General features: G+C 41.0%; 1 protein-coding gene across 1 annotated transcript; it reads left to right on the plus strand.

Annotated features, from left to right (window-relative positions):
• The first annotated feature begins 3,320 nt into the window (after window positions 1-3,320).
• LOC134601690 (tubulin polyglutamylase TTLL5-like) lies at window positions 3,321-5,204 on the plus strand. Its single transcript, XM_063446205.1, has one exon. It carries the CDS (start codon window positions 3,321-3,323, stop codon window positions 5,202-5,204), a length of 1,884 nt encoding a protein of 627 aa, XP_063302275.1.
• The last annotated feature ends 6,332 nt before the right edge of the window (window positions 5,205-11,536 follow it).

Genomic DNA, 11,536 nt, shown 5'->3' on the forward strand with positions numbered 1-11,536 from the left:
TTACAAGGACGTCATATACGGTGGTGTACAGACAATCCATGGGGACCTGGTGCGAAACTGATCGGTGGGTCCCCCCCCTCCGATCCGTGGCTGCCACCCCCCAACACATACATACATACAGACACACATACATACATACAGACACACACACACACAGACACACATACAGAGACACATACACACAGACAGACATACACATACATACATACAGACACACACACACACCCGGCAGACACATACACACATACAGACAGACAAACAGGCACATACAGACACACACACACACAGACACATACACACATACAGAGACACATACACACAGACAGACACACACACACACACATACAGACAGACACACAAACACACACAATGTTTAAGTCACCCTCCTGTTTCCTACCTTTTTGGTGCAGGAGGGTGACTTTCCCTGGGGTCCAGTGACCGGGGCCCCCCGGAAATCCAGTGACCGGGGCCCCCCCGGAAATCCATACCCCCCTGGAGTGACGGGTGCAGTCACAGCTGCGATCCTTGCGACCGCGGTATGAACGCCAGTGGTCATATACGTAGTTTCTTCTTTGCACATAACCATCTTTTCTCCCCTTTATTCTAAGAAGACCCTATATCTACACTCTGCTATTCTAAGAAGTCCCTACATAGTAATGTCCCCTAGATATGTTGTGGATCAATGATTTTTTACATGCTTGCACCATGTTGCTTGCAGAAGCTGTCCATTATGTTAGTTAATTGTTGTCAATATTTGATTGGTAATTAATGATACTTCCCTAGAGTCCCCTTTATCCCATGTTATTATAAAATAAAGAGAGCGGACATTTTCTAAAACTGACTCCCTTGTATGTCTTCTAAAATGTCCAAGTGCTTGAAGGGCGTGGCTCGAGCTAGATAGAACTGTAAGACCATGGTAGGTTATTGTGACAGGACAATGTTCCAATAGTGTCAAAACGCTGTACCAATCTGCATCTCCTCAAAGAGATGAATTGAATCAATGCATCTCTATGAGAAGCATTGAGCACAACCATGCAGAGCGTAAAGATGCTGTACAAAGGTCCTGCAAAGATTGCACAATCTAACCCAGGAAGTCCCTCTAGAGGCTGTATACCAATTGAAAAAGCCTGCACGGCAAAATTGCTTTTACTTTGAGTTTTAGATTTTATGCTCTGTTTTAATCCCGTTTTTATTTGGAAATAAAATTCCTTTACAAGTCCCACTCTACATCTTTATTTCATCAGTTCCTACAGGGAAGTGTCACCATACAAATTGACACTACACACAAAGTTGGGAGCCAATTATATTAACAGGCTCCTAAAAAGGTGAGCACATTTACTGCCATATTTGATTATCTCTACCTACTGGGATCAAACTATCTGCACCTAGATTGCTGTATCTCTTCTATTTTTCATATATACCTGTGAAAGAAAATCGATATAGAAGAAGGTCTGGGAGCCACCTTAAAAGGCCCTAAAAGCTACAGTGTTTAGAGCCTATACCCCCCAAAAAGGCTCTAAAAAATGTGAGTGTGACTATACATAGATTTATTCACTCTCACTGCATATTTATAAATCATATTGCACAATTTTGTATATTTTTCTCTTTTATTACATGAAATTCTACCACATACAATTTGAAGGGGTAAGTAACAATTTGTACAGCGCTGCACTCGCACTTTTGTGTTTAGGTGGTGGGACATATCACCTAAACAACTAGGGTGTTTGTTTTAGAACTGTAAGACCATGGCAGATAATTCTGGTGACATGACAATGTTCAAACAGAGCCAAAATGCTGTACCAATCTGCATCTCCTCAAAGAAATGAATTGAATCAATGCATCTCTATGGGGAGCATTCAGCACCACCATGCAGAGCGTAAAGATGCTGAACAAAGGTCCTGCAAAGATTGCACAATCTAACCCAAGAAGTCCCTCTATAGGCTGTCTAAATGACAATTGCTAGAGGTGTTAGAAGTGTAATAAGGCAGCAATGTAATGAGACACTTTAGTGTTAGTAATACACCAAAAAAACTTTAGTTTAAAGAAGCAGTTTTGGTGTATACATCAATCCCCTGCACTCTAACAGCCTAATTCTCTACCATTTTAGAGTTGAAGAGACACTAAGGGCACCAAAAAAACTTTAGTTTAATGAAGCAGTTTTGGTGTATAATCCATGACCCTGCAGTCTTACTGCTCAATTCTCTGCCATTTAGGAGGTAAATCACTTTGTTTATGCAGCCCTAGAACCACCTCATGTGACTCACTCAGCCTTCCAAAACACTTCCTGCAACTCTAATGTTTAAACTATCTTTATTGCATGGTCTGATTACTTTAGCATTTATCTCCTGCTCTGTTAATAGCCTGCTAGACCCTACATAAACCTCCTGTGCGCTATTCAAGTTCAGTCTACAGAGCAGGAGATAAGAACTTCTAATGGAAAATTAATATTGTGTGTGGCAAGGGCTGCATGGACAGAAAGAAAAAGGGAAATAACTGTAGACTGAGCAGTGAGACAGCAGGCAGAGCTAATCATAGGGCATGTGGACCACCCAGGTGCTCTGTAGATATGCAGGTTGTACAGCACTATGCTCCGACACACAGATAGACATGCTATCATTAGGCCCTACCCCCTCTGATACATGCACCGATCTGGGTGCAGAGCCTAACGAGAGGGGTGGAGTCTACCTATGGTGGCCGAGCCTAGCGCTGTACACCCTGCCTATCTACAGAGCTCATGGGCGGTCCGCACTCCACCAGGATTGACCCTGACTGCAGGAGCATAATCTATACACCCAAACTGCGTCATTAAAGGGTTACTCGAACCACCATGATCACTTCTGCTTTTTTAAGCAGGTGGTAGGAGTCTGGATGTGCGGTATTTCAGCTTGAAACACTGCACATCCAAAGTTATTTGGAATTATGTGCCAGGGCTATTTACAGTAATTCTTTTTTGGTAGTAATTCTTTTTTGGTTGTTATATTTGACAGTACAATAAACTGCTTTATTATATACTTTGGTGTGATAACTTTTGTATTTACACCATTTTAAACTTAACTCATTGGTGATAACTAGGTAAATCTGTTTTTATGTGCTTGCTATGCCCCTCCCACTCAAAAAACTCCCACAAAATAGCCCCTCCCACCTAAACTATGCAGCACTGACATCACAATCAACCTCACAATTGAAAGTGCTGCTCCTGCTCCAGTAAGTCATTGTACTGCATAGCAGGATAAGCAGCAGGTGGCTAACACAGCAGCACTATATTTAATATATCAAATAATTTATAACTATAACCTAAACTTATACCAGCCAAACATAACATGGATATAGAGCAGACTAATAGTGAAGAGACACCTGAGTCCCAGGAGATTGAGGACCAGGAGAAACCTCCCTGCATCCTTTGGACTGGGAGTTTGAAGAAAACACCAATTGTAAGATTTAGAGCAGAAGCCTTAACTAATGATCCACATCTGCACAAGGTGGGGACTAAGTACAAAATGTGCTTTAAGATGGTTGATGCTGGATCTTCCCTTGTTCGCACCATCCTCTCTTCTCATGGATTTCAAGAGGTCCATCCCATCAGCAGAAACTTCAATGTGATGTGGACAGGTCCCCTCAGAAGCACATCTGTTTTGACTAATCTGACCAAGTTCCAGAGAATCAACCACTTTCCTAAATCCTCTGTACTAGGCCAGAAGGATCTCCTGTACAAGAATATTCAGAACCTGCAGCTCAAGCACAGGAACCACAGGTTTGACTTTATACCACCAAGCTTTGTTCTTCCTGATGAATACAATCAGTTTAGCAGAGTTATTTCCAAAGATCAAGGCCCTTGGATTGTAAAACCGGTGTCATCCTCTCAAGGTCATGGAATACAGCTGATTAATTCACTGTCTCAAATAACCAGAAAAGATAAGCTCCTGGTATCAAGGTACATCCAAAATCCTCTTCTAATTGATGGGTTAAAATTCGACATTCGCCTCTATGTGTTGGTAACTTCCTATGATCCATTAACTATTTATTTATTTAAAGAAGGGATCACCAGGTTTGCCACAAGAAAATATAAATTGACAAAAGAGAACATGAACAACAGATTCGTTCACTTGACCAACTACAGTGTAAACAAGAAAAGTGCATCTTTTGTGAGCTGTCATAATCCACACGTGGAGGACTATGGCAGCAAATGGAGTATGAGTGCTTTGCTGAATTATTTAAAGAAAAATGGAAAAGACACAGCAACACTCATGTCTAAGATTGAGGATGTTATCATCAAAACTATTATTTCAGCAGAAGGCACTATTGCCTTAGCAAGTAAATCAATGCTTGCGCACAGAAAAAATTGCTTCGAAATATATGGGTTTGACATCCTCATTGATGAGAACATGAAGCCTTGGATGCTGGAGGTTAATTTATCTCCATCCCTCACTTGTGATGCACCACTTGATTTGAAAATAAAGGCTAATGTGGTGGCAGACGCTCTCACTATAACTGGTGTGGAGTGTAAGGATCCCTGTGAGAGGCAGATCAAAGGAGGCTGCACAACATCTGAGTCCAGACCTTGCCAGACAAGAAACAGATCACTTGCAGAGAGATTGGAAATCTTTGAAGGGGTCAAGGATGAAGAAGAGAGGAGTGGGGGTTACATACGGATATTCCCCAGGGAAGACACCTGGAAGCGGTATGGTTCCCTCCTGACTAATACATCCTTGAATCAAGCCCTGGCTTCACATCTTTACCCAGAGAAGCCAGTGGTACGAGAAAGCAGCACTTATGAACCTCAGCAGCAAGTACCTGCATATGAGTGCCAGCTGCCTCCCTTGAAACAAACCGTACGTAAATACCAGGAGATGACACGCAAAGTGTCCAGAGTTGCCAGAGAGGTGCGCCAGAAAATTGAAAAACCTGTCCTGGTAGCAGGGAGCGGTAGACCTTCCAATACTACTGAAAAATGCCACCACAGAAGAAGAGAACCCAGCCAGGACTTAAACAAACAACCCGATGATCTGCGGCCTAGGGTGTTATGCTCACACCATGGCTCTGCTGGCAGTGTACAGGTGTCAGAGGATTTACTGAAAGCTAGGTTTGAATCCATGAAACAGCAGGAGGAGGCATTAATAAAAAGACGTTCCATTGAAGTTTCAAATATAGTTGCTGGCTTCTCCAGTATTTACAAACAGGCTTTCGGTGAAACAAAACTCTTATAGTGCAGGATGCAGGTAGCTCTCTATTAACTGAAAAACAGGATGCACACTATCCCAATGTTATGGCTGAGCAGTTTGTAAGACAAATTAATGGAAAACTTTAATTCAAGGTACGTACCCATCTCATGTAATTTTTTCAATGGGAAACCAGTAATAGGTTAAGAGTGTCAGATGAATCCGAGTGGATGGGCTCAGTCTGGATCACTTTGGAGTTTAACCGTTTGGCCCTATAACCATTTCATCCGATTTAATTAGTTATAGTGCTTCTAATTCCCTGGTACTCTCTCTTTAGTGACTAAAGAGTCAGTTGACTAGTAAGTGTCAACCCATTGTGACTAGTCAGTGTCAACCCATTTTTGAGTGCCCTGCCACCAACAGATTGCCCCCTATGGCATAGGCAGAGCTTACACACCATCAATACCAATTCATGCCAGCAATGGATTCTGTGATAGACTGAAAGCGGTAAGCTGGTACTGTCAGCCACTCACAGCCACACAGTGCTTCTCAAGCTAACTCTTGTTTAGCATTCAGAGGGTTATATGCTAAAATTTTAAATGTACCGTCAAAGCAATCGATCTGAAAGCATCGCTGACTTACAGAAATTTTCCACTTTGGCTATTTTACCTTACATTTGAAATTTACTTTGAATCCTAATTTTAGGGAATAACCGTGTAAAACACGATACATGGTGTAATGCCAAATACAGAGATAGCCCAGGGTTCTCCAGACTCTATAACCACTCCAATGATATGAAGGAGTTGCAGTGCCTCTTTGTCCCAGTCACCCAATACTTCCAGGCACCATAACAACTAAATTTAGATACTTGACTGTCTTATATTTGGCAAGTATGCTAGTCTTCACAAGGTGTATTCCCTTTATATAATATATAAAATCTTGGACAGGGTTAATTTTAACTTAACTCCTTGACTGTAAGAAGTGAGAGAGGCTCAAAACCCTTACTTTTACCCTAAATGTCCCATTACTTTAGTGAAGGGCAGACTTGGTTCACAGGGTTATTATGCCTAGCATTGTGCCAGCTGTGGTTTAGTTGGCTGGATTTATCGTTACAGGTGCCAGCCCAAACAAGCATAAACACCAATATAATTTGGATCCCCCGATGCCACCCATTGCCTGTGCCGACTGCTGTCCCCTCCATTATGCTGAGCTAGCTCTACATGTTACAGTCTCTGTGCTCCCTCTTCCAATCACTTACTGGTGCAGGAAGTGACGTCATTTCCTGTCTGGCTTCACACCAGTGCAGTGGACCAGTCGCCTCCTGTATGTGGGAAGTACAATAAGTCATTAGATGGCACTATGTCCCTACATTGGGCTGCCAGGGACTTCCTGCTATTCCAGTAAAGCAGACAAGAGCAGGGAAGACAGAAAACTGACAATTAGATCACATTTTCTGTGTCTATGTGTATAAGGCAAAAGGAGGGAGAAAACCATTAACAGGGATGACAATTTGGGACTTTGGAGGGATTTATTGCTAGGAATGTGAATGACTAAGATAGGGGTACATTCTAAGGAAATCAGAGGTTGTTTTAATTTGGGAGGGCTTAATTGCAGAGTTTGTGGGGATCTACATTGGGGAAAGATGGGGTTGATTGGCAGAAAAGTATATTGCTCTAGTTTGGGAAGCAAGGGGTTAATTTTCTTGGGTCTTACATTGAGTAATAATCATTAATTAGCAATTAATATTGGATGGGAACATTTGGGAGAATAAATGATTAGCAGTGAGTGTCTTTATACTGTACACAGCAAATTGTAAACCTTATGGTTGCACTAATACTGATTCCTTCTATTAGCAATCTTCTCATCAAAGATTATGCCAAGCAGTGACACAAAAATATATAATCACCTTAAGGTGTGTTATTATAGATGTTATTTGTAGATGTGTGTTGGAATATTCAAAGAAAAATGATTCATAATATCAGCCATTATGTGTTTTTTGAAATCCAAGTGGAATTTACAGAAAGGGTCTGTAGTGAACATGCTGAATATCCTGTTATTGTCCATAAATAAAAGTTCTAAAGTTATACCAGCCAAACATAAGTTCTTTATCTGTGTGAAGTGGTCTGGGTGCGGTGCCCCTGTCCTTTTAACCCTGAAATGAACAACATTGCACTTTTTATTTAGAAACTGCAATGTTTACATTGCTGGATTAAATCCTAAAAGCCACTAGGCTCCCGCCGCACTGACTGAGTAAAACGGGGAAGCCCATAGAAAAGCATTTAATACTCTTCTATGGAGAAGCTTGTATACGTATACGTGCGGGACTATGGGTATTAGCCTAGGTCAGGCATGGGCAACCTTCGGCACTCCAGATGTTTTGGACTACACCTCCCATTATGCATTGCCAGCATTATGGGTGTAAGAGCATTGTGGGATATGTAGTCCATAACATCTGGAGTGCCGAAGGTTGCCTATCCCTGGCCTAGGTGCTCTACGAGGAGCATTGCATTGGACCATTGTAAAGGGGGACATGTCTCTTGAAAACCATGACTGTAAGCAGTGAGGTGAGCAGAGCTGAGGGAGCTGTATAGAACAAGGGACACGGTGCTATAGCGCTATGAATACAGGCTTGTATCCCTAATGCTATAGAGTTCCTTAAAAACAACATGGAGCCCATATGATAGGTAGTTTGATAAATGTAAATGTAGTAATTATGCTGGGTGCTGTGTAGGTTTCCCTTGTATAATTGTAAAGACAAATCTAAATGTTCTCTAAAATGTTATTAAACTTTCTCTTTAGATTTCTGCTGATCACATTTTCCGGTCTCACAGTCCTCTATGGAGTTTCTCTCATTTGCGTGACATGTCCCTAGTCAGGGACTGGAGTAGGATAATGTAAAGGAGTGTCATTTAAGCTGGGTGTTCCTTTTTAAAAAATAGGCCCATATGAAAGATATGTTGATAACGTTAAATGTAGTAATTATACTGGATGCTGTAGGTTTCTCATTCAAATCTATATATTCTCTAAAATGTTATTAAACTTTCTGTTTAGGTTTCCGATGATCATATTTTCCTATCTCACAGTCCTCGACGGAGTTTCTCTCATTTGCGTGACACGTAAGTGCTTATATCTGGTCAGGGACCCATGTAGGATATTGTAAAGGAGTGTCATTTATTTTAAGCCATAACTGGGTGATCTATTATATGTATATTTCTTATAAAGCATTCCAGTTTATTCCATCTGGGGTTCAGAACTAGCAAAGCACTACATTAGAATTAGACGAGATTACCATCTATGTTATGGCCAGTTTACCAGAGAAAAAATTGTACTAAATATAAAATATAGTACTCATACTTGAAACCAGGGTTGGCCAAATAGCAGACACTCTTTTCTTGAAGAACTACAGTTCTTAAGATTCTTCAGTTTCTACCACAGGGCTACATCTGGTCTGGATTTCAAATCTACACAGAAAAAAAAGGGAATTGGGGGCACACCCGGAACATGCATTTCTTAGTAGACCTATATAGACCTAGGGAAACTGGTGGTGTAGCGTTAGGAATACAGGTTTGTATCCCTAACGCTATAGTATTCCTTTAAAAATAAATAAATCATGAAGCCAATACAATAGGTAGTTTTATCAATTTAAATGTAGTAATTATGCTGGGTGCTGTGTAGGTTTCCCTCGTATAATTATATAGACAAATTTATATATTCTCTAAAATGTTATTAAACTTTCTCTTTAGATTTCCGCTGAACACATTTTCCTGTCTCACAGTCTTCTACAAAGTTTCTCTAATTTGCATGGCAAGTAAGTGCTTATATCTGGTTAGGGACCGGTGTAGGATATTGTAAAGGAGTGTCATTTAAGGCATAACTAGGTGATCTATATATTTCTTATAAAACATTACGGTTTATTCCATCTGGGGTTCAGGACTAGCAAGACACTACATTAGAATTAGACGCAGTGACCATCTATGTCAAGCATGTCAAACTCAAAGGCTAACACGGGCCAAATAAAAAAGGTTTAAGTTTATAAGGGCCGTAAAAAACCCAAAACTTCAGTTTCCATAGAAACATAGGTTTATTTAGAAAAGTACAGTATAAAAAAAAGTTGCCTAATTGACATGTATGCTGTTACAAAAAAAAAACAATGTTATCTTGTTGATTTTGGAGTCCTATGAGTGTGTACTTCGCTTTGGCTGAGACCATCAAACTTGATTATCGCAGCCAATCCAATGCTTTCCAATAGGAAATCATTGGGAGCCTATTGTGCACGTGTGGCAAAAAGCTGTTCAGCTAATCAGCATCAGCATCTCCATGGGGAGCGTTCATACCCAATCTAATACACTGCCCCCTCCCCCCATTCTAATACACTGCCCACAAATCCAATACATTGCACCCAAATCCAATACATCCCCTCCCCCTGCCCCCATTCTAACACACCGCCCCTAAATCCAATACATTGCCTCCAAATCCAATACACTGGCCCACTCCCTCCACTCTAATACACTGCCCCCTCCACCCAAACTAATACAATACCCCTTAAACTAACACACTGCCCCTCGTTCCTCCACTCTAATTGAATACACTGCCTCCACCTCCCACCACTCTAATACACTGCCTCCCCCTCCCACCACTCTAATACACTCTTCCCACTCCCTCCCTCAATTTAATACACTGCCCCCTCCTTCCACTAAATTAATACACTGTCCCGCTCACTCAAATTAATACATTGATCCCCCTACCCAATTTAATACAGTGCCCCCCCCACACATAATATTAATACACTGTCCACTCCCTCAAATCAATACTCCCCCCCCCCCCTCCGCTCTCCAAATTTAACATACTACATAGGAAGGACCCCCAAGCACCTCTTCCACTACCTTAAGATGAGCTGCCCGTCCTTCAGTTCCAGCCCTGTTCTTCTCAGGAGTGGCTGACCTGCAGGAGCATGCGAGACAGACAAGAAATATCTTTTCTATCTTGTGGCTGGTTGCAGCTACAGCACAAAGTGGCGCAAGTTTGACATGTTATGTTGACATCTATGTTATGGTCAGTTTACAAGATGATATATTGTATTAAATAGGAAATATATCACTAATACTTCAAACCAGGGTTGGCCACATGGCAGACACTTATTTCTTCTTTTACAGAAGCCCTCAGCAGCTGTCCCTTGGGCCTTTTGTCAAACAGTCCATTCTCTTAATACAAACACTCCTTTCGCGATCACAACCCTTAAATGACTTTTTATCAATATGAGCCAAGCACAGGCTAACAGCTCCATTTTCAGTTCACTGATCTTCACAGTATTCAGTGATGCTCAATGGCCAGAGCACCTTACAATCAGCAGCCAGCAGTCCAGGAGAATGGGTTGGTTGGGGTTTACTGAATGACTCTCTCCTAATAGAATGTCACAATAACTCACTCACTCTTCCTCCCTCTTTTTCTCACTTTTTCTCTGTCTCTTTCTCACCCTCCCTCTCGAGATCTCTTGCCGTGTCCTCTATTTTACTCTACCTGATCTCTTCTAACATTCTGTGCTACTACTTACCATACCACCCCTTATTCACAATATACAGATCAGGAAACAGTCCGGTGTAGGAAATTGTAAATGAGTGTCAGTTAAGGTATAACTGGGTGATCTATTATATGTATAGCCCTTTATTTCTGGACATTCCCACAAGATGTGTAAAAGAGTCCATGGCATTATGACACCTTTAGCAGGAGGACTAGGAGCCCAGAAATATTTGAGCTAGCCACTGAGGGGCTAATTACCACCTCAGTCAGTTTGCAATAGGCTTCCTAATAGATTAAACATTTAGACACTGTATGTGATTTATTAAGCAATTGATGCCATTGATGGTCAGAGAATTATGTTATGATATCTTGCTTCCATGCGGTCATATAGAGTTCATTATACTGTTATGTATTCTGAGAATTTTTTTTTTTTATTTAATTTTTTTTATTTATTGTGGAAAAAGTATGACAATACATATCAAGAATGACATTTCCATTTAGTATAACAATATAAGATAGCAGCACAGTTATATCTCTGTAACATTTTAACTAAAAGTATATTCATTGCCACTAAACTAAGCGCTGGGAAAAAAAAGTAAAAAATCTTAATGGTACAAAGCGTGTCTATTTGTGGGGATCAATTTAGTGATTAATGATTAATGTATATTTTCTGGTTTCGTAAATGTAGTCTGAAACGACTTAAACCATAACTGAATGAGGTGACCGCTCCTGCCTCGACTCAATCATCGGAGTTGTAAATTGGGGATTGACGACGAGGAAGGGAGTTCTTATCTACCAAAATGGGAAGGCGCAGCCTGGAGTTGTGGGCGGGGATGATCCGGCCTATATAAACATTAACTTAC

Source organism: Pelobates fuscus, chromosome 3 (assembly GCF_036172605.1).
Source record: "Pelobates fuscus isolate aPelFus1 chromosome 3, aPelFus1.pri, whole genome shotgun sequence".
In the NCBI taxonomy this organism is placed as follows: domain Eukaryota; kingdom Metazoa; phylum Chordata; class Amphibia; order Anura; family Pelobatidae; genus Pelobates; species Pelobates fuscus.

Coding starts and splice junctions, on each gene's coding strand:
- LOC134601690 (XM_063446205.1), top strand. CDS start 3,321: ATGGATATAGAGCAGACTAATAGTGAAGAGACACCTGAGTCCCAGGAG.